This window comes from Zootermopsis nevadensis, unplaced genomic scaffold, assembly GCF_977971745.1.
Source record: "Zootermopsis nevadensis isolate Lab colony 2312 unplaced genomic scaffold, Znev_1.0 Znev_ptg000015l, whole genome shotgun sequence".
In the NCBI taxonomy this organism is placed as follows: Eukaryota; Metazoa; Arthropoda; class Insecta; order Blattodea; family Termopsidae; genus Zootermopsis; species Zootermopsis nevadensis.
This window is the reverse complement of record NW_028259147.1, coordinates 1,647,729-1,671,367: the sequence shown is the minus strand read 5'-3', so window position 1 is coordinate 1,671,367 and position 23,639 is coordinate 1,647,729. Positions and strand designations below refer to the sequence as shown.

The 23,639-nt window shown below is 35.0% G+C and overlaps 3 protein-coding genes across 6 annotated transcripts in view; all 3 read right to left on the bottom strand.

The window, feature by feature from the left end:
• Positions 1-845: 845 nt before the first annotated feature.
• spt4 (Transcription elongation factor subunit spt4) lies at positions 846-3,031 on the bottom strand. The gene is made up of 5 exons (XM_022071876.2): positions 2,839-3,031; positions 2,610-2,716; positions 2,141-2,196; positions 1,461-1,634; positions 846-1,152 (listed from the first exon to the last, which is right to left on the bottom strand). The coding sequence occupies exons 1-4, from the start codon at positions 2,905-2,907 to the stop codon at positions 1,516-1,518; spliced, it is 351 nt and encodes a 116-aa protein (XP_021927568.1). The 5' UTR covers positions 2,908-3,031; the 3' UTR covers positions 846-1,152; positions 1,461-1,515.
• Positions 3,032-4,425: 1,394 nt separating this feature from the next.
• On the bottom strand, positions 4,426-9,704 carry LOC110833602 (uncharacterized). 3 transcript variants are annotated; one of them, XM_022071873.2, is made up of 7 exons: positions 9,648-9,704; positions 8,406-8,645; positions 7,660-7,788; positions 6,949-7,004; positions 6,621-6,699; positions 5,903-6,031; positions 4,426-5,333 (listed from the first exon to the last, which is right to left on the bottom strand). In XM_022071873.2, exons 2-7 carry the CDS (start codon positions 8,631-8,633, stop codon positions 5,136-5,138), a joined length of 819 nt encoding a protein of 272 aa, XP_021927565.2. In that variant the 5' UTR covers positions 8,634-8,645; positions 9,648-9,704; the 3' UTR covers positions 4,426-5,135. The 3 variants fall into 3 exon arrangements, with proteins under 3 accessions (XP_021927565.2, XP_021927567.2, XP_021927566.2); XM_022071874.2 differs by having other exon boundaries at positions 5,332-5,469; XM_022071875.2 differs by lacking the exon at positions 7,660-7,788.
• A 1,955-nt stretch (positions 9,705-11,659) lies between these two features.
• Syx1A (Syntaxin 1A) overlaps positions 11,660-23,639 on the bottom strand; it is a 58,073-nt gene continuing 46,093 nt past the window's right edge. For both annotated transcript variants that reach the window (XM_022071816.2, XM_087349037.1), the window contains exon 10: positions 11,660-23,229. The gene's annotated coding sequence lies outside the window, so the exon portion shown is untranslated. The remainder of the gene's footprint in view (positions 23,230-23,639) is intronic.

Sequence of the window (23,639 nt, the reverse complement as noted above, 5' to 3'; positions counted from 1 at the left end):
CAGACCAAGATTAGTTTGAATAAGATGTCACTTATAAAAATAAATTAAAACACCGAAAGTAGCTGAAAATAGCAAGACTACGCAGGGTAAGGATGTCCAGTACAAACTAGGTTCCTTTACATACATTGATATGGATGTTTGTAAGTTACAATGTGAAACTTGCATATAAAGCATGTAACTGTTCAGAAAACCTCCTATGACCCCAATAACACTTTACTGACCATTAAAAATATGTGACTTAGGCAATATAAATGTAATGATTTCTTCAGATGTTACATTGGACAGATGGGAGTATGTTAAGCAACACAAATAAACTGTGATCTGCTGCACTATGACACCATGCAGTTTTGAAGGACAAATTTCAGAGGAACATATCACCTAAAGCAGGGGTGGGGAACCTTTTCATGTTAGAAGTCCGCATTAATTTAGCTGTAATCAAATAAGGCCGCATTCAAGAAACTTCAATTAGATGTACTTAAAAATGTACATTATTTTGTAAAAATTTAACTGCTAAGTACTTAATAATTTCAAAAAATAAAAACTATTTGTTAATTTTAAAGTTAACTAATCTTTTAATGACTTTGTTGTGTCTGCTTTTTGTTGGAAAGCATTTGAATATTTGGTTGCAGCATGGAGTTCCGCAGTTTCATTTGATCCTAGGATTTGTTCTGTAATATTTGGATTCAGTCAAAAGGCCGCACTTAAGGACCTAGAAGGCCACAGGTTCCCCACCCCTGACCTAAAGCATCAGGACCAATCATAAGACCCACTTCTCCATGCAGATGGAGACACCTAAAATGTTCATAACTTACAAGTCTACACAGTGTCATAGCCTAGAATCACAATTGACAGATTATGTATTTATTTGTAATTATCATTGATGTTTATTTGGTTACACATGTTATTCTCAAAAACATTACTATTATTAACATTATTATTATGTAAGGTTAAAACTAAAGATTTGAGTTTGGATGACCAGTATAATGCAGACATTGGGATGTCTGTGTTCAGACTTGTAGCTGCAAAAAATCTGGAGTAACTTCTTCTAACTCAAAAGACTGATTCGGGATCCAATAAGGCCGTAGCAATGATGAGGAATCAGCCAGTTTCCATGACAACAAGATATTTTGTTGCAGACGATAGATGTTCACGCTGTCAATGAAGAAAATAAAAATTATGTCACAAAGTTATATTACATTAAATTCAACTCATACTTGAGCTCAAAAATCTATAAACCAGATGAATGAAAATGTAAGTTATTTTCTTGTGAATGGCTGCTGAACAAACTCGAATATTTGCTGATAGTTATTTAAACTCTCATGCTCACATATGGAATCACTGATACAGCACAAGATATTTCCTTTCTAATGCTATTTGAAATAACAAGATTGAAATTGTACATCTCAAATGTAAAAATAAAATAAAATTGAGAACATCAGTCCTCTATTAAAAAGTCTTACCAAAGTTCACAAGTAGAACACAAACTGCAACATACGGATGCAGTCTCTTGGATGATTACCGCTGGCTGGTATCACGGGGACGATAAACTAAACCTCTACTCTTCATTTCCCTAATAATTCCTGGAGGAAGCCGTCCACACACAGAGATAGCATATACTCCCTTTGTAAATCGATCTGTAAGTGTTAATACACAGGCAACAATCAACAATTAACAATTTAAATCTAGAGTGATGACATACTTGTAATTAAAATACATAGATTAGAAATATTATCAGTGAAGAGACATAAGTTCAGATGTGGATATGTTTTGAAGTCAATGGTGGATAATTGGTCATTGCAGCACATGGCTGGTCTGAGAAAAAAGGTAGTTTGAGGCAGAAAGGTTCTGAATAATACTCTGCAAACCACATGTAATAAAAATTCATGAATATTAGAATAAAATAACAATTTAATGTATTAATCAGTTTATGTGAAACAGATATAGGAAGTGAACCAAAATCCATTTGTATACAGGAGCATGACACATAGCAATGACAATGTCATGTTACCAAAGGATGATGATCATCCAGTAATCCACACTAAAATCTGAATGATAACTGTTCATGGATAATGAAAGAGAAATGGTGACTATTTCACAAAGCAATAACATGAGAGCCTGATTTCTATTCTTGAACACTTACTGATCCTTTGCCACTTACAGACCCAACTGTCTTCTGGGCTCATCACTGCAATCATCCTGAAAGCATAAAGGTCATTCATAAATTGTATAAACTTAACTTTTGGTCCAAGAAATACAGAATGCCCAACATAACTCTGACCCTACCTAATAGAATGCAATGATTACGGTCTGCATAGTATGTTATCCATTTCATGGTAGTTAACTGGTTGCTGATGTGGCATGATACATGATAGGTTCCACATTAAGTGGGCACCCAAAGTAAAAAAGGCATTTTGTGACAAGCCAGGGAATTAGTTATGTCAAAATCTCATTAGGTAACCATTATTAACACTTCAAGTCACATAACTGAACCTCACACATTATGTGTTACAATTCGTTCTTCTTCAAATATAAATGTTGGTAAAAATAGCCATGAGATTCGGGAAGACATACAACTACAGAACTACCATAGACAAATAATCAAAACGTACCCATCAAAATTTGAACTGGTACAATCATACACATTATCTCTGTTGTTTTTCATCCTAAGAAACTCATCACAATTGTCGCATCCATCATATTCAAATTGCTCGAAAGTCTGGAATGAGAATAGCAGATGTTAGTCTTGCAACACACGAACTTTAGAAAGTAAACGGAGTTGTGATACAATGACATTACAAGCAATAAATAAAGTTGCTTCTCTAATAGAATAGTCCTTGCCTTAATAAGTGAACACACTAAACATGCTCTCAATCCTCGTAAATCTTTAGGAATTGTTTCCATTGACATTTTTGAAACTGTTTTGTTTTAATCCAGTAACAAGGTCCAACATTTACTATCGCAAATAACAACTTTATTATTCTCCCACACAACCGGTTTAGCACAAGCAATACCAACATTATTTAGTACCACAGACAATTATTCGACAACCACGGATTATAGTACTTCTGTCCTCAGATAATACAAAATACCCTGCCAACGTTGTCTACAAAGAGCATCTTCTAAAAGGGCGTTTTAGTTTTGGCGTGCAAGGTTAAGATCCATTTTTCATACATATGTTAGACAGACAAAAAACCATCTGATTCGTGGTCTTCCTAATTCCCACTTTCCTGGAGGTCTACAATTGATCCCGTATTGCTACTATAGCCTAGCCCTCAGTTAACATCATTTCTCCTCACATACCATGCTATAGTTCTTTTAACCTCAAATTCCATGCATCACTTCACAGTCTTGTTTGTGACCACAACCCACATTTTTATCACCATAAAAACAGCAAATCTAAATTAAAGTAACATAATAAAACATTCACTTAAAGACTTATATAAAGTTTGCTTAAGCTTGATGCTTAGAATTAACTTACCTGTCTTCTTCCATTTCAGTCAGTTATGTCCGTTCACTAATTTTCAGACCTCCTGTTAGCTGAAAGAACTTCACAGTATAAATAATTTGAATGCATGCATCACTTATATAAATAAGTTTACGAAGTTTAATACAGGTACAATCTTTTGACTAGTATCATGTGAGTACATACCTTTCATCAGTAGGTTATGAATGTATGATTATGTCATCAAACATCTCATAAACAATATCATAAAGAAACAACTTTGTGTGCAACAAAAGTATATAATAAACATGCTGCATTACTTTTGCAAATTTCTGTAATAAATTACATCCTGTTACTTATTGCATAATTTATTATACCATAATTTCTTTCAGGATGTTTACAAGAAATATTTTGCAAAATTTTGTAAATACAAAAGAATAAACTCATCACAGAGACAACTAAAGTATGAATGCCATATTAGAAATAGAACAGAATTCCTACACCAGACTTCCACACTGAAATTATTTAATCACAACTGTGAATTCATAAATCATAACAATGAATCAGTCTTCAACACAAATACATAGTTCCATTTCAAATCCATAAAGACAATAAAAATTAACTGCCTCTTTGCAAGGCAGAAAATTATGTCTCCATGAGTAGGGTTACCAACTGTCACACCACTATATCCTACAGGAAGATAAATCACCCAGAATGGGGTCAACACCTTTAATAACGTAATCATCTCTGAGATGTCTACAAAAGCAATATCCTGCTTCTGCTGCCACACACAGGTCTACTTTAAGACACCTTGAACATATTAAAATCAACTCTGTAAATTATAAAAGCTGTCTATTCCATTGTCAGAGATATAAAGTGCATGACATACATAATTAGCTACATTTTAAAGTAAAATACCAGCCTAGAATTAAATTCCAGCTTCTAGAATGTGAAAAAGGTAAGATAATAGAATAAGAAAGATGGATGTGTCAATTCTTTATTCAACTGCATCTAGTGACAAGATTAAGAATAAGTGGATTACATCTCCACTCCACATATGCCTGCATGACCTGGTACTTACTTCAGCACCAGGAACAACTTTACCTCTACCATTGAAGCAAACTTTTTTCTGGACATTATCCATAGTCCAAGACTAAATAAAACCAATAAAACCACAACATTTCGGAGATGGGAGTATATCTCCGTCTTCGGGTAAAACCTACCGTTGGGCCCAATCGATAGGTCTAATCCCTATCTCCGGATGGGTCCGGAGATAGGGATTAGCTCTATCTCCGAAACGTCACGGTTTTATTTAGTCTTGGACGATGAATAATGTCCAGAAAACAGTTTGCTTCAACAACGCACCATCATCACAAACTTTCAGAATTGAGTTACCTCTACCATCTTCATTCAGTTCTGCTACTCAAATGTGAAGTCTGACAAATGAATGGAAGTTACACGAGTCTATTGATTTAACTCGGAACTTACAGTCTGAAATACTACCGTGTCAAACGCAAGGTGTATGTCTGTGACACACAGACAGCAACACGAAACACAAAACAGCTGCACAAAGTAAAGTAGAGTTCGTAACAGAATCAATTCAGTATGAGTCGCAGTCAACAGTGAATGAAATTGTTCGTTAGAAATACTGTGTGTGTAGATAGCTTGCTTTACAATGTTGTGGTACCCAAAATCAATGTCTTGGACATAAGACAGAATCCTCTACATCAGTGAGAATGACTGCAGGGACCTCCAAATCCAAATTATACTGCCCGTCTCTTGATAATTTCTCAGGTCCTCGTAGAGCATGCTGTTTGATGAAGTTCTTTACTATACCAGCTTGAACAGTTGACATGGTTAGTCGACATCCCCAAGTCACCAGGGCCAAAGGCTGCAAATAAAGGTGTCTTGGTTTCACCGATATACGTTTCGAAACCTTAATCAAAGCCTCGGACACACGGACCTAACAGAGGACCGAATGGAAGAGGAGAACTGAGGAGGCCATGGACCGAAAATGGACCGGAGAGCTATAGAAGAAGAAGAAGTTAGTTAACCTTTGCCCATTAATCATCAAACTAATTTCCTGATAAGGTACACACATTTGTGCTTGTCTAACAGAATCAAAAAATTACAACAGTATTTTTAATCTTTGGTGACATCAATATAATAAGACAAGCAAATTATGTTTTGCTTTTATTTGCTATGAAGAACTTATATACCACCTTCCTGAAGTGAAGCATCCATCCTCTTTAGGGTGTTCTGTGTGTTGCAAGGTGTTTCTGGGTCAGTGTATGCGACGGTCTGTTCAATATTATGCTTCAGTTCCTCCAAGCTTTGTGGGTTATTCAAATAAATTATTTACCTGTAAAACTCTGACAGAAATAAAAATGGCAGGTCCAGAGATCACAGTGGCCAAAGGCCATAAACAACAATGTGGAACATCTTGTATATGTATCTTACCCTTTCTTCATCCAGTAATGCCAGTGGAGTAATGACGTGCCTACGGAGACAATTCTTAACCAAATATCTCAGGCGATTCACTTCCAATTTGTTGGCACAAGGATGATACAACATCACGACAGCCCCATGCTGGAACCAAAATAAAAGAACAGTAACATTTCATTTAGTTTTCTTTAGTACAGATGCGATTTATATTTCTTATATGTATGAAAGTCATCCTCGGTGGACTAATGGTTAGCGCGCTCGCCACTGGACCCAAGGTTCACGGGTTCAAACCCGGCCAAGGTCAATGGATTTTTAAGGGTGATAAAAATCCGTAGCACAACTTCTTTTGGAGGGGAAATAAAGCCGGGGGTCCCATGTCGTAGATTTACCTTACGAGCATGAATGAGATGTTTCGTAAGCAAAATTCTCAGCGGCCATTTCTCATCCAAGTATCTCCTGATTCACTACTAGATGGCTATAGCAGTAAAATCAGGACTGAGTAGAAATTGTGCAGAGGCAGTGGGCTGGTCTCTCACTACTCACAAATGCACGCTTCAAAGACTAGGAAACCTTTGAAAAGGAGGCGGCGAAGACCCACATCTGGGTTGTAGAGCCAAGGAAGAAGAAGATATGTATGAAAAAACTATTAGGGGGGGAAACCTTTGGGCTCCTATTATTTACACAGCAGCTCATACACAAACTGCAAAACGAACTTCAGCATACTGTTATTTACCTCCAAGTTGTGGACCCATCGTTGTCGAGGTACAAACTTGTATTCACCGTACTGTGGCCAAAGCGGTCGGTGAGTGCCACTGAAAAATGCACATCAAAGTTAGTGTAAAAAAATGTGTGTGGTCTTATTAAGCAGTTCATGCTAAATTAATTAATAAACACAACAGTCTGTTAAAATGACAAACAATTTTATCAGAAAGAAAAAGCCAGACTCTAATACAGTATATGTTTTTTGGGGGTATAAGGTGGATACATCATGCACTCAACACAAATGTACTAATGTGTACAAAAACAATAAATTGAAGACTATCATTTAAAGAAGTACTTACTACGTAGGTATGGCTGACTCATAATGTATTGACTTATTCATACATTCATGTCGAGCCTGGAAAGGAAATGACAAATCTATTGAAAGCAAATGACATAAAACATCAATTTTTAGTGTGGACAGGAAGAACAAACAAAAGGAAGCATTAAAATAAAATTTAAAGAAGATAAACACCTTGGATGGCAATTTAACAAGTAACAGAATGAAATGGTATGAATATGTTAAGAAGAAATTATGAATGAATCCCAAAAGAGATTATAATACAAAAGTAAAAGAAATACGCCCAAGACGGAGACAAATCAAGGTGGAACCAATAGGTTAGTAAAGATGTCAAATAGACGGAAGGAAGCGTGCAAGTTGTGGGAAGATGCAGACAGACGGAGAGGCTTAGCTGCTAGACAACCCACAAGAAGTGGAAATGTCTTACGAGAAGGGCAAAGCAGTAACTGAATGTTATGTTTACTTAATTTTGAATAATAGAACAAGATAATATTCTCAGTATATTAAAAACGTTTTTCTTGATAAGTCTACATGAACCTTGTCAATGAGAAATGGATAATATATTCAGATGTCAAGTTATATTGCTGTTTTATCAGGTATGTTTTCAACACATGACTTTTTTATGAGTTATCCAATTTTATAAATATATATGTATTAAAAAAAATTCATTAAAAAATGTATTACACACATTTCATATACTAAAATTACTTACTGAATAGTACATGGGAATATTTTCACATTCCAAAATTGGTTTAATTCTCCTATCTGGAAGATATTTTCTGTTGTAAGTGTAGCAAGTGTAATCAGCTGGAGAATAGTCCCAGTCCAGGGTGAGATTTGTCTGGAAAACAGGGCACAAATACACACACACACATACATAAATCTATTTCAAAAATGGAAATTACTTTCCTGAAAAATGCTGCTGCTGGTAAGACCAATGCATTATAGGGAATTAAGGGGTCATGACGTAGCATGCATCCGCACTCATTAATGCCTAAATCGGACATTAAACACAAAAAGGTGTCACAAAGCGAAACGCTGCAATGTTAAACTGGAAGTTAGAAAAGTGGTTTCAGATGCCATTAACAAAATCTGAGTACCTATGAGGGGATGATGAGAAGAGGTACAATGTTGGACTGAAGCACCCCAAAATCAAATCTGTTTAGCAAGTTTTAGTGACAGTCTCGTGTAACATATTTCATCAAAACCTGTTCAGACAGAATCCAGTTGTTTCAAGCATACACATACAAAAGCAATAACATACGCTGGACGCAAAATATCTGCGAACCTGAGCTAAGTCACAATAAGAGACGAAGGGAAGAAGAAAAGCACAAGATGCCTTATGAGCTACCCACACCCAAGCTGGCTGGCGACCAAAGTGTCATAACGTGCGTATGTGTAGTAGTCAACACGGCTTCAAGATATCTTGCAACAAGTTTGTTACGTATTTATGCGTACCTTAGCATCATCACATTCGGTAGTTATCACACCCATGCGAACTATATGTTCACGATCATGAATGTCTACATGTTCACTGTATGGAGGATGTGGCATCCAACGACCTGTCCATTGGCTCTCGGGAGACTCTGTTACTGGTAGCTGAAAGTCTCCATTTACCACTGCTGCCAGGAAAGTCAGACTGGCACACACACCAATGGCTTTCCAATGCCTGATGCCACCATGCATATCCAACTTTATCTATGAACAGCAATGTTAATCTCTGTGGATTCTGAAAGACTACAGTCTGGATCATATATCAAATGCTTTTTTGTTACAGACACAACGACAGGCACCACAGAACAGAGACAGCAGAACAAGCAGCTGCAAAATATTCAAGATCATTTACAGTTTTCACATATCAAAAACTGACTAGCAGGGAAAAGAATGTCTTCTTGACTTCTAGAAGGCCTGCATTACCAAACTGGGAAAATGGTGGGTCAGAATAATTGGTTTAGGTGCTGTGTAATCTTGTGGCTGTTTTCCGAAGTTTCAGAGAAACATGCAGCCTCCTGAAAACTACATAGTGCAAATCTAAGAAGACTGTAATCCAAACTCACACTGCCATGAAAACCTCAAATCCTACATCAGAACAGTTAGTGTTAACAGAGAACATAACATGATCTTAGTGACAGGGTTCGGGGCTTTGTGAAAGATCTCTAAACCAAAAGTAAAAGAACTAAATTCATGTTGAATTACATTCCCAAATTCCACTTCAAACCGAATTTCCTTCCCTTACTGCATTATTTTGAAATGCTGCCTAATTGGGAGCTTCACGAAACGTGGTAAGGCGAGGGAACTGATACAAATTTTAAACTTTTGCTTAAGTAAAAGAAAACAAAATGGGGAAGTATTTATTCCTAAATTACAGTTAAGGTCTAACAAGTGTAAGATATCACTGTTATCTCTAATTCAATCAAATGTTCACCGTCTGCGGTGTGGATGTCGAACTCTATTAATTTTACAAGAGTATTTTTAAAAGTATTACAGCTTTCTCCGTTTAACTTCAACTGATCCTGTCCCACGTCTACTTAACCTATTCCAGTAAATGACATATGGCAAAATCCCGTGTTAACCACAAAAAATTCAAAACTCATACAAAAATATGTAGCAAGCATCTTCAAATTAAAATATCTGCACTAATATCTTCACTTTTAAATGCTATGTATCTTTCAATACTGGCAAAGAACTAATTTATCGTACTTTTACTCAGTCTCTATTAGCAACAAGAACTTTAAACGTGACTGCACAAACCTAAGATACCACATAAGGACAAAATTTGTGCGACATCTGTTTTTAGTCATCACATTTCCAAAGCATGGATTTTCAGCGTCGGTGCCTCAGTCAGTAAATTATGTTCAAAACTAACCTCATCAAGGGACCCAGGAGATGATTTGCTGGTGTAAATGCTTCTAATTAGAGCTGCAAAATTATTTTCCTTCCTATGAACGGTATTAGTGAACTGTGTGTAACTACCATAATTAATATACGGGTATCAGTACCACAAAAGAATCCTCAATAGCATGTAATTGGAGACAAGTCTATCTCGATATCAACAATACCTACATTACATGACATAAACCTGTGAGCTGGAAATATCACTACTACTATTCAACTTAAACCACTACAGATATTACATGCAGAATCCGTATGTTCAAACTTATATAACTTCTGTTACAGTAATGTTTTAAAAAAATGTAGCCTAATGGCATGGTTTCCTGCCACATGTAATATTTTAGTCAGATCACAGTAATTCAGACCGAATTATTGTAACATGATATGAAATATGTATCAAAAAAAGACTTGCAGGTCAATAATTGTTACGAACACCTTCAGACTCATTTTCTTCAGCAAGACCTATGAAACTGAGAAAGGACATGTAACATGTGGAGTTACTACAAGGTAGGTTCACTGAATTAAGTAGTATGGGAATTACCACAGTATAAATTAAATTTAGTATGAGTACAGATCAGATGGGACAATGAACCAGCAGACAACACAATTTTCTATGGGCAGGATGTGTAGCACATGTGGAGAAGGTGTACAATGCATACAAAATTGTGGTTTGTAAACATTAAGGGAAAAGACAGTTTGAGAAACCTAGATTCAGATGGGAGAAAAAAAGTATGTACCTTAACCTTTACTGTAAAAGAATAGGGGAAAAATAATGTATTACAAAGCTGCCAGTTAGACTTTAACTACAGGATTTAACGGTTTGCCAGTGTGCAATTGTGATGCAAGTAGCTAATGATATGTTCCAGTGGCAAACTTGCGAATACAGTAGTGGACCTTCAGGTTTGATAAAAGGTGGAAAATTTCTTGATTAGTTAAGCTACTACCAGCCTTTCAGGAAGGACTCTGCTTCATTATGAAAGTCAAACACCAATATTCTCTTCAGGTTTAAAAGAGTATTTATTTTTAGATGTGTTTCTCTTGTCAATTTTGTAAACTAGCATTAATTTCTTTTTAAAGTGTGGACCTTAATTGTCAGCATATTTCATAGTCCTCTAGTTGCATAAAACATGATTTTGGGTAGGATATCAGATAATATGGGAACAACACAAGTCACCAAATTCTGAGATTCCATGGTAGTGTTGTAGAACTGGTTAAGTATTTTCGGTTGTAGTATCGTATTATTCATATTAAACAAACAATATTTTGAAGAAACTCACGCCCTAATCTTCATAGTTCAAGTGAAGACAGTTTGAATAATCAAACCCAATCAAATCTTGAGATCCAGTTACAGGTAAAATGTAAACATTTTTCTTACCGGAGTTGGAAAAAAGGCATTCGGTGGTCATTACCTTAGCCTGGCTTGAAACATCTCAAAACATTTTCAATTCATGATTGGTTTATTTTTCTGTGTATGTTTGTAATTTATTTTAAATATTGTTAAGTTCATTACAAAAGAACATGAAGACTAGAGCCAAAATACTTAACAGTCATGCTTCAAATTAAAAAATGTAGTATTTGCATACTACAAAACAGTTTAGAGCAGTATGATTAAAAAACAAGAACTTGGAAGATAATTTATATTTTCACTTCCAACCTCAAAATGTACATTATAATAATTGTTAAAATGGATCCCTAAATTGAATTACGACAGCTCTCAACACAAGATGTCACTATGAAGATTAAACATGTGTGGAAAAAGTATAATATACTAATACAACATAAATATAGATGCCAAGTACACCAATAATTATTGTCTAATGTTTCTTTTTTATATATTTTTTATGTTAAAGAAAGAGTTATTTTTACAGTTATAAGGTTATTTACAGATACAGAACTTTAAACTGTTTAAGAAAGGAGTTTGTTCAGGGAGCCATCTTGTGATGAGAGAGGGGGAAATGGATTTCAGCACAACCACTACACAAGGGCAACACATACAGACTAAAGGGTCACAACACACGAGTGAGACCAGGACACCTGCCATCCCACACAGTCTTCAAGTACATTGTTTGCTTACCTCACAACAGAATTGTGATGACAGGACTCACAGCACAACATTAAAAGAATTATACATAATAATCCTACACTTATTCCTATACTGCATGTTCAGCCAATTTACTTTTTTACCTAAACAACAGGATCAACTTAAATGAAAAGAACTTCATAGGAAAATTAGTTGTCCCTTTGAAATTGAGCACCATATAGCAATTAATGGCAGGAGCACTTACCACACTTCAAGAATTAGTGTGATATACAGTTGACAGGAAGAAACAATTCACTTACTAGTCCAAGGGTATCACTGTTACAGAATTAAATTAAATTAATCTTTCATCATAGGGGATTTAAACACCCATATTATGGGGCCGTTGGCTGGACTTCCAACTCCAGGGTCAACAGTAGCATTAAACAGCGACACGGTCAGCTAAAATGCATGTAAATCGTGACATACAGTTGATAAGGGCTAAGCCACAGCTTCTACTACATCTTAGAAGATATTCTTTGTAGCAAATAATAGGTATGTTGAATTTGCTGACATGACTCCTTTGAAGCCTGTATTTGGCAGTGATAAAACTTCAGGGAGAAAAAAAAGGAAGCTTCTTTGAAACTTTGTAGCCTTACTGTTAAGCTCTTCACTGTCCCATGTCTGCTTATGTTAAATCAAGAAGTATCACTAAAGAAATTTATGTAAAATATAGTTTCATGACAATAAAAAATAAAGACTGTGACATAAGAACTGAGGTATCAAAACTTATAGAATCACGGGTCAAAATGCATGATACTGAGATAAATTGAAAAGTTTACTTTGTTTGCCTTCATATCACTTCCAATAAATGTACTACAGGAAGGGTAAACAGCTATGAAACTTGTATATATATATATATAATTATAATAATTCTATGTAATTTATAATGGGTGTAAAAAAATGACTGAAACACTCTGTAAGGGGTAAACAAATATGGAAGAAACAGTGAATAAAGTATGCTAGAACACAAAATATGCTTACCATACAAAACTGATAAATACAGAACATAACACTGTACATGGATGTAGCAGATTTTCACTGTCACCGCTACAGTAAGGCAACATTTTTACGCACGAGTATATTTCAAAATGAGAATGATTCATATGTCCAGGCCAACTTCATCATGATTTCTACAGCTACCGGTTAATTAATTAAAACAAGCCATATCACTGTGACTTGTATACTGAAGTTTACAAGTATCTAATGTCTGAAAAATATGTTATTAATGTATTTTGTGTTACAAATTTTGATTTTAATTTATGCCAATTCTTGTTATGCTTCTTAAACACTCTTCTAGAAAATCATACAACAAAGTCAAAAGCACGTCGTGCTTCTACGGTTTCCTACCTTGCATATCTAATTATAATAAAAAAAATGGAAGCCCTTTCAAAAATTAAAACAACCCTGCTTTTATCATTAACCACCTGAAGCACAAAGCTCATCTAAATAATACTTAACAAATGCTTACTCTTAAGATCCAGAACAGGGGTAAGAGAATAATGTTGGTACATAAAATGAGGCAGGAACGGAAACAAGTGTAGAAATTTCACATTTACATGCCACATAATCAAATTCCTGATGGCTGTAAAACAGATAAGAGGACAAATGGATCAATTTTATTGCATGCAAATGTAGAGAGTGAATTTAACATATCCAAGTAAAATTGTAGTAGCAGTTTCATTACATATTTCTAATTATCATTAAACTGATTTAATTAAGATAGAAATAATATGTATTTGCGTTAAATTAACCATCATGGAATGCACAGATTTTAATCTGTGCCACTTTAAATTTTCTGCTTCTATCCTTAAAAGTGTGAAGAGGACATGAAGAATAAATGATCAACATTTAAAAATTTGTCGATATAGGGACTATATTAATAATAGTGAGGATCTATAACAGCATTTTAAATAAGATTTACTGATAAGACAACTAAAGATATCTTCATGAAATGTTTTAACATAACATCCTTAAGCTAAAAAAACTTTTATAATGCAACCTCCTGAAGATGTCTGGAAAACAGGCACAACATGTTGGCTGAAAAGCAAATAAAATAAAACTCTAGACCATAACATACACAAATGTAGCTGACAGTATCAACTGAAGTATAACTAGCAGGATCAGATATTTTTGAAATTCCTTGAGTCCTTATGATGTAACTAATGCACAATGAATTCATACAGATGACCAACTCCAATTTGTGGACTGCGGTCTTCAAGATTGTGAAGCCATGTAGCCTTGAAGGCGGTTAACAATGTTCCTCTGAAATAATGCTAACAATCTACAAGACTACTGGGCATCACAACCTTGAAAACCACAATCCACACATTCACTGCCATGAAAACAATAATCTCAGCTACTAAACCAATCCCAAAATAAAAACTGCACCTACAGTGGACACCCTGACTGATAGCTTCAAAACATGTCATGTTAACATTAATGTGTTAATGATGTAATGTTTATTGCAAGTGACAATGAATGTCAAATACATTGCTGGTTGCTTATATTTAATAAATACAGCTGAGGCAGTGCACTTTTGCCATGTGGCACACACTGAGTTGATTGTATATTATTGCCACAGGATGGTCGAGAATGTCCCAAGTTCGATTAAGCTTTGACGATCACATTAAAAAAATACTTATCATATAGGAAATTACAGACAGCATAAACCCTTAATTTCATTTAGTTCTAAAACTTGTGCTTGAAGGACTTTTGATTCAATTGTTATTTAATATTTTTCAAAACTTGACATACACCTTCTGGTAAAGTGGCAATACTGATTTGCCTGTATCACCCAAAATCAAAAGTATTAATATGAAATTTAATATATATTTTTTAAATTCTAATGCCATATTTCACCGAGATATATTTTAAAAAAAGTACCTAACAGACAGAAAGTAGCCAACAGGCATGTTCTGTTTCATCACAGAGATCTATAATTTTGGCCATTAAATCTCTTTCCCAAATATGATTTTATACACAAATCCGGATTTTCAGAAGCCTCGAGATTTCTCAGACCTCCAATTTGGCTGTCAAGTTTCACTTTGGTGTTAGTTTTACAAATTCAGTAGTGGATTTGATTTTGTTGCAACCTGGCAGGGGGAGGTTTTCAACAGAGAGCAATAATTGTTCAATGGATGGTAATGACAAGGGGAAATTTAATCCTTCATACTAAGGCACCTAATCTTGAGTAATATACAAGGACATGATCTGGTACATTATTTCAATATCCTTCTAAGCAGCACAATCTTGAGACCATTAAAACAAGAAGGAAAAAAAAAATACAATCCTTAGTACATAACTGCCTTGTCTTACCACCATCACCACCAACAACAACCCCCCCTCCCGGGCTAACTCATCTCCTTCTGGAACATTCAAGTATTAAAAATAAAGTCTTCTTCAATAAATTCTGCTGTAAACACTAACAACAAAAGTAACTAAAAAAACATAAGAAAAATTGTAAGTCTGTAACTGGAAACTATACCTCTACCATGAATTATATTTTACGTGTTGATGTTTTACAACCACCTAACTTCAGGAACTGTAGCTAAAGGCTTATTTCACAGAGGTGGCGGAGACTGGATGAAGCAACTGCAGGACCTAAATTAGGATTGACAATTACCAAGGTGAGCTAATTGCTAGTGAAGTGAATATGTTGCACACAGTGCTGCCTGATAAAGATACAGCATAGACAAATGTATTTTCCATCAGCAAGCAATGAGCTAAAGATTGTGAGAACTGGCAGATGTCTTCTGATTTTATAAGTTATTATTAAAGTGTTTTGCTAAACCCAAAGATTATCCTACTGACCCAGACACATTTAATTTCATCCCTTGGTATTATGTAGTAAAATTTTTCACACAAACAACAATTAGCTCATGTATTATTATTTTGAAAGAGGCAACTAAAATGTGCTCAAAAAAAAATGTGAAAACTGTTCATACAACTGTTACAGTTTTAGTATAAACAACATAATAACAATTTAGAACAGATGAAAAGAATATTCATATCCATTGTGGATTAGTAACATATAAAACATCCTCACTGAAATAAACTATGATTTGGACATAATCTCAGCAGGTAAACATTCTGTCAACAGCAATAACTGGATAAAAATGGATGTCTTCTGGGTTGTTGCACCGTGTAGTCTGGCAGAAGTTTACCAAAATTTCAGAGGTCCTTGCTGCTTCCATCATCAGGACGATTATGGAAGCAGCAAGGACCTCTGAAACTAAACTTCCACCAGACTACACGGTGCAACAACCCAGAAGACAGCCATCTTCAGACTCACCGCCATGAAAACCTCAAATCCTACACAATAAGTGAATAATTTACAAAACTAGACACAATAAAACAATATGGAGCACCATACCTCATTCAAGTAACAATATTATAAACAATCTATAAAAGGTAATTTGTGCTGGCTCATTAATAATTTAAAAGGACACATTCATAGTTGATCACATTTCAGCTCCCATAATCATCACAAATTACAATAAATACAATAGTATTATGAATACATTATAAGGCTTTGAATATGTTGAGATTACTACAACACCAAAGGAACACTTTTCTTTTATTTGTTTGCTATTGGACTGGATGGTTTTTGTCACAGTACCTCCTTCAGATGGCCCATGCCACCACACATCAACTTGTATTCCACTGATCCAGTTGTCATCAATTCAAGTGCAATCAATATAATGCAACAAAGTTACAACACATGATGGAAGAATAATTTGATGAATGTTGCAGCACTAAAGACTCATTCTTTCTATAAAATTCATTGGTCAGCTTACTTCTTTTATAAACTCAGAACACTATATAAAGCATAAAAAAACTGAAGATCATTTACAGAAAGAAAGAGACCCACTCAAAGTTTGTATGTAGTTTCCTTTGTTAAATCTTAAGAAGCATAGAATGAGATTAAAAATAACATACTGATACTTATATTGGCATGATTCAGAAGTGAGGTTAGTGTTTATGTGAATACTTGACATCATCAATACTTGCTTGTAAACCGTCCACATACATTTGTTCACTTGATGATGATGCTAGAGAACTGAAACACAATATGAACAATTTAACAAGTGACTGTTAATGATATCAAGTTCAGCAGACCCTCCTCGTTTGTAGGCTTGTGCATCACAGTCTTGCTTTTTTGCAGAAAAATTATTGTGGCATAAGTCCCTCACTCTTTTGCGGTTCTTGCACAGGCACATGGAATAACACAAAATAGCCCATATCTGCCAGCCTATCTCAGTAGCTACCCAGATATTGTGCCACAGAGTGTACTTTGACTGTACTTTTTACAATTTTTAGAATGAATGCTGTCCTTTGTTCAGTAACCCTGACAACTTTCAGCCGGGAACACCGACATCATCCCAATAAACACCAACACTGATGTTTTCAGGTTTATCAATAATTTAGTATCATGGTTAACGTGTCTTTGGTTTTCCTAACCCCATTTTCCCATAAGGTCTTAACTTCGTGCATCACGGTTTTACTGTTTGCAAAGGTTTCAACAACACGACTGCCATGAATGGCAAGGGCGTGCTGTATTCACACAAGTTAATACACTGACATCACTTCAACAGTCAGACAGTGACATACAGTATTCTGTCACCTAAATGGCATTAGCATGACCACTTATCTGAAGGAAAAAACAATTCTTGGTCTACTGAATACAATCAATTTCGGTCAGATATGTTTTTTTATCTATAAGGTACAGTGCTTCTGACTTAAAGAAAAATCTTTTATTACTGTTAGTTAGCAAAAACTAAAATCATGTTATTAAAAGCATTTTTGAATGTTTATAAAAATAAATCGGCGTAACATTCCTACAGAAATAATCTACATTAAAAGGAGCAGACTGGATAGGCACATTTCTTGTGGCATACAATTAACACTTTGTATCTGTATGTAGAATGGTGTATCTCAGGTGAATGAATGAGTATATTTTGCTGCAATTTCAACAGTTTCTTCAACCTCAATTGGTAATCACAGCCACTCCACACTAGCTGGCACAGAGCTGCAAGCATCACATTTTACCAACATGAAATACTAAAATCGTATATCATTCAAGTAGTTAAAAAAAAAACATTTCAGCAAACAATCCATTAATGTTCTGGCATGTAATCAATACATCAACCACACCAACTTTCTTATAACTTGAATGCCATACAGAAGCAACAAATGCTAGCGAACTGACATATGCACCCAACACTAGTGGACTGCGTTGCCGAGATGCAGCCTACCCTTCTCTCAGTAATGATTATGGGAGAAGTTATTCATAATATTGCCTTGTTTGTACAGTTTTAAGAACACACAAAAAGTACAGGAACAAAATTAGAAGATCTGAAGTTATTCAAGTTTCAATTTACAGGCAGAAAAACACTCATATATAATATACGGTACTAAGAATTTTTAAATCTACAACACACATCACATTACCTAAGAAACACCTTGGATGTATGGCCTCTCTGGATAGTAAATTCTCACTTTGGTAACCACATCAGTTCCAAAAGATGCAGTAATGTTGTGATGCATTCTTGAGAGAAAAATTGACACTTACACAAGATTTCTGGTGATTATTTTAACTAGACTGTGTGTTAATGTATTTATTTATATTGCCTTATTCCTTCATCGGCAAGTCTGCTTCAAGTGGTGTAATATATGATTCATTAACTGAGGTCCACTGAGAATTTGTTGCTCAGATTTACAGCGCTATACCACACACACTCCTGCTTTCACTCGCAGACATTCCTTTGAAACTGATTTCCTTTCCAGAAAAAATACTTGCTAGAAAACACTTCATACATATTTTTGTTAAATCTTTAATTTCTAGTCATTACTTAGTATAAAACTAGCTATAAACCTACACACGAAACATTGCAATTAATGTGTTTGAAATCTGCAAAGCTTAGAGATGTGCAGCGAGTACTACAATAATCATAATGATAAAGACTGCTTTCAAAACGGGACAAGGCTGTAACTTTAAGTTTGCCAACCTCACCACATCATACAGTATGATAAATGTTGTAAACTGATGAGATCCACCATTACCCCATGGGCAACTGATGATTGATATGAGATGTAGGTCAATCAAACAGTGCTATAAATTGTATCAAAGTAAAATCCATTATGATGGACAACACAATGTTTTTATCTCCAGAAAATTTAAAAAAGCTCTCTTATTCATTCCGCATTTCAAACTGGAAGTACTGCGTACTCAGAAACTGTTTGTGTAAAGTAAATCTGTCCTACTAGACATAAAAGAGATATATAGATGCTTAGGGGGAGGAGGTATTAACTCCTACTCATTTTTGACCTCAGCACTATATGGGGCGAGTGGTCGACATCATGCCCTGGATAGGCTTTACCCCTGGTAAACGGACCCTTGGTACCCAATGGACAGGAGGCCGGGTGAGCCCCAGAACCAGTCTGGATGCAGATTCTATATTAAAAACTCTTTACCCCTGCTGAAGATTAAACCCCAGATGTCAATCAACAGTCAGACATTACATACTGACTGAGCTGTCCCAGCTCATACACTGTTTGTGTACTAGTAGTCCCCAGTATTTGTCATCCATTTACCAAGTGTCAAGTAATCCCTGGTCCTCGGTTATTTATAACTACGCTCCACTGCAAATGTCCAAATTTTGATATTGCAATGTTTTAACTTGTTTTTTAATTATACAATACAGTGCATCCATTAATAAACTGTAATGCATCACTTACCACCAAACACTTATACAATTTTCCCGAAACGACCGAATTATCACTCCACAAAAACAATGACATCATCTTACTTCTTCTTTTTTCCCTAAAAGGCGCTGAAAATGTTCTTGTGACGGCTTTCTTCCAGTTTATCAGTGAACACACTGTAGTTGGGTGTCAAAGTTAGAGATGATGTAACTGAGAATCTCTGATAAATAAATGGAACCTCATTATCTGTGGTAGCCAACTGATCAAACAATCAAGCTGTAGTTTCATAATGATGGAGTATTTATGTTTCCAGTGAACAAAAATATTTCCTTCTAGTCTCTTACTACCAGTACTACTGAGAAAATATATGAACATATTCTACATCAAACATTCCTGGAGACAATACATGAGCATTAAAATAATTTTGACACAATGTGGTATGGTTGATGCATAATTTTGAACTGCAATTAAATATTGGAATCACTTGTATCTTAAAATGCAACTATAAGGCAGATTAAGAAACACAGCAAAGGCCAGATATAATGAACTTAACTACAGTACACAATTATTATAAGTAAATGAAAACTTTTCATGAAAATTTCCATTATGACGAGCAACCTCTCATTCACGTACTTAAAAAAAAACTAAACAGAACTCCGACTGCAGTGAGGATTCTTCTGATAACAAGGAACAAAAATTCTACTGCACCTTGTTTCAAATATGTTTCACTGTACTGTACTATACCATATATCTCATAAAGTTACTGAATGTTCAATGGAACAGAATGTTAAACAAGCTATATATTGCAAATTTAATGTTCCATTCACAGCTTACACGCACTCTACATAACCAGTACTTGAACTGTGACAACTTACTTATTTTAAATAAAAAAAAACACTATGACAAACAAACAAACAAATCAGTTTTTGCACTATTACAATGTGACAGTTGAAGCTCTGGTATCAGCAAATGCACACGGAAGACAGAAGAATCATAGTTTTAAGAAAGAAGTCTCTCAATGACACACATATCTATGCTACAGTCAGGGGTAAAAATGCTGAAATAAAAATCCACTCAGGCTTAGTGAATTGATATACAGTGCAAGAGAAGTTATCTTTCTTTGCTCTATATTGCAATGTGCTACTCTATGGTCTTACTCTTCTCACACGGCGGTGGCAGATTGTTCTAAATAACAAACTAGAATTTTCTACATCGTTCAGTCAAATAATAATTAAGTGTAAATACAAATAGCAGGGGAAAAAACCCAACTTCTTGCATAACCTTTTCATTGTTTCAAATACATCAGTAGTAGTAAGGAAGGAGGTGGCCTCAGCAGAATACAGAAAAGATAACTTCTCCACCAGTTGACCATAGTATTTACAAATGGAAAGATCTGCGTGTAGAATTTCCTGTTCATAATGACACTTACATGTATACATAATCATATATGTGATTACACGACATTATGACAGTATCTAGAGGCAATTTAAACCAAATGACCAAAACTTCCATGCTCCTGGGTCATTGCGTCTTATACCTAGATGTCGAACAATAGAACAATACACAGAAGAACGAAATGAAATAATTATATTCACAAATATAGAAACTTCTTGGCATCGTTACACTACTATCAGTTATCACAGTAGAGATAATTTTGAATTACGACATGAAAAATTCTAGAGTACCATATTCCTGCAAAATCCCTAAGGGGCACAGAAGCTTTAGCGGAGCTACATGTTGTTGTAGATTTCTCATACAGGACCTCATCATCATAAATTATAATGCTGATTTACATTCATGAAAGGGTAAAAATCAAACACTAGCACAATGGTACTCATCGCAACAGTCGTCAGTATAGGCTTGTAAATAAATCGTTGGAAAATTTCAAGTAGTTTGTAAACATTAGGCCAAGGAGACTTTCAACAGATGTTGATTGTGCTTATCCTTTCTTTTAAAGTCTGATGCTATAGTAACAGTAATTAAAAAAGTCAATTCCTATTTTTAACTTGATTTCTCTCTCTCCCCTTTATCTAATCTAAGTGTGTGTGTGTCTCTGTGTGTGTGTGTGTGTGTGTACATATATGTATGTGTGTGCTCAACAACATAGCTGCCCCACCATCCTACTACAATAATACACAGTAGTAATTATCTGATTACAAAACTTACTTGAAATTTGAAGATTTGAATATATATATTTTTTTACAAAAACTATGTACCACCTCTCAGTCTCCACTATGAGTTCACTTCTGATGAAATGAATTGTTTGAGATTATTGTTTATAACACACTAACATTATTTCATATCTGCCAAAGAGGCAATTCAAGAACACATTTTTACACACAAAGAGAGAAGCCAAGAAAAATCTGCAATAACATATTCTTTTCTTCAAAAAGTGTGTGAAATATGACATTTTTCAATGTTTTATCCATATAACTACAATAATATATCTGTTCTGTACAAGTCGTTAAGTAACCTATCTATATATTTAACATTCACAAGTATTACAATTTCCTATATAATCTTAATTTAACAAAAACATAATTATCTGCAACTATATATCACGTGTGGGGAAAAAAATGAATGCTATACACCTTATATTATTGCTACCGCAAAATGTCTACATTCAGGCTCATGAAGTCAGCTGAATTCATCCCATCCTTACCATTTTTTAGATAACAAATAAATAATGCATTTATATCTTTTCAACTCGATACAAATGCCAAGAACAATAAACATATTACTGAATCAGCTAGTAACTGATCAAAATTTTTGTATTAATAAGCTAACTGCCTCCGTCATGTGTGGCCAATCAACACTCTTCAGAGATCGCAGTCCTTAAAAGCCAATTCCACTTCCAGGCGATATCAACGCACACTGCCTATGCAGACGTTCAAAACCACGAGCAAGGAATGTCCATGGGACTGCAGATATACAGCAGAATGAGTACTTGTAATGGGAGACTTGTTTTGTTCACATTATCCACACATGCCAAGATGTTTTGAGCATCAAGATTAAGTAGTTGCCTTTCTGGCAAAAGCGATAAAATAGGAGAAAGCTATGCAAGCTAATAAACTGTGCATCATCTACCTATGACACAAAGCTAGAATCTGTTAGCTACCACTACTTAACACCTCCATTATTTACAATTAATAATGAAGGATAACATTCTCCCATCAGGAAAAGACATCCTTCTAGTTTCACAATGGACTTGTGATAACAAAACATCCCTGACTTCAAGAAGCACCTTTGTATGAATTACTAAACTTGTCAATTTTGCTGGTCCTAGGTTAGGTTATACACTTCTGAATTTAATAATACTACCCACCCTGTGGCAACAAGCTAATGTTATAGGTAGGAATATGCTTGCATTCATTTAGCTTAGTCTTATTTTATCTAAAAAGAAAATTAAAACTGTATTTATATTGGAATTATACGCCAATAATTTGTTCTTCGTAACAACTTAGACAAAGAAATAATGTTTGTAAACAATACGTGAACTCTGCTACTGCAACAAACGCCTGTGTTGCCAGTAGGAGGCATTGCATGCTGATACTGATTTGTTTTTGCTCGGACTGACTGGTGCTATCACCAATGAGTTTCGATGAACTGTAAGAAATAAAAATGACCACAGTAAGAATCTGAACTGTGTTGAGGCATGCAACTAGTGGTCACCATGGTAACTGCTGTTCAACATTAAACGTCAATATAGTACAAGCACCCTGACACTACAGTTGTTTCTTACTGTAAACATACACACACACACTAAAAATGATAGGAAAAGGACATATGTAAGTACATATTATGACATCTCTGAGTCAATGTCCGTCATCATCATCAACAACAAAGATTCATCCCAAACATTTGTTTTGTCATAATAAAATTTAAAAAAAAAATTCTTTGGCGTATGATTTTATTCTATCCTTTTAACATGGTCTTACTATTTATCCCTTTAACTTAAACTTTTTATCCATAATGTTATTAATGTGCAATTCCTAACATTTTCACTCATACTGAAC

Excerpts from the sequence above, each read along its gene's own strand:
- spt4 (XM_022071876.2), bottom strand. The coding sequence starts at position 2,907 with ATGTCAATGGAAACAATTCCTAAAGATTTACGAGGATTGAGAGCATGT. Across the intron at positions 2,717-2,838 it reads TAGTGTGTTCACTTATTAAG|ACTTTCGAGCAATTTGAATA; the intron begins GCAAGGACTATT and ends TTCTCATTCCAG. Across the intron at positions 1,635-2,140 it reads CTGTAAGTGGCAAAGGATCA|ATCGATTTACAAAGGGAGTA; the intron begins GTAAGTGTTCAA and ends TAACACTTACAG.
- LOC110833602 (XM_022071873.2), bottom strand. The coding sequence starts at position 8,633 with ATGCATGGTGGCATCAGGCATTGGAAAGCCATTGGTGTGTGTGCCAGT. Across the intron at positions 7,789-8,405 it reads CCGAATGTGATGATGCTAAG|ACAAATCTCACCCTGGACTG; the intron begins GTACGCATAAAT and ends CCTGTTTTCCAG. Across the intron at positions 5,334-5,902 it reads CATTACTGGATGAAGAAAGG|CCTTTGGCCCTGGTGACTTG; the intron begins GTAAGATACATA and ends CTTTATTTGCAG.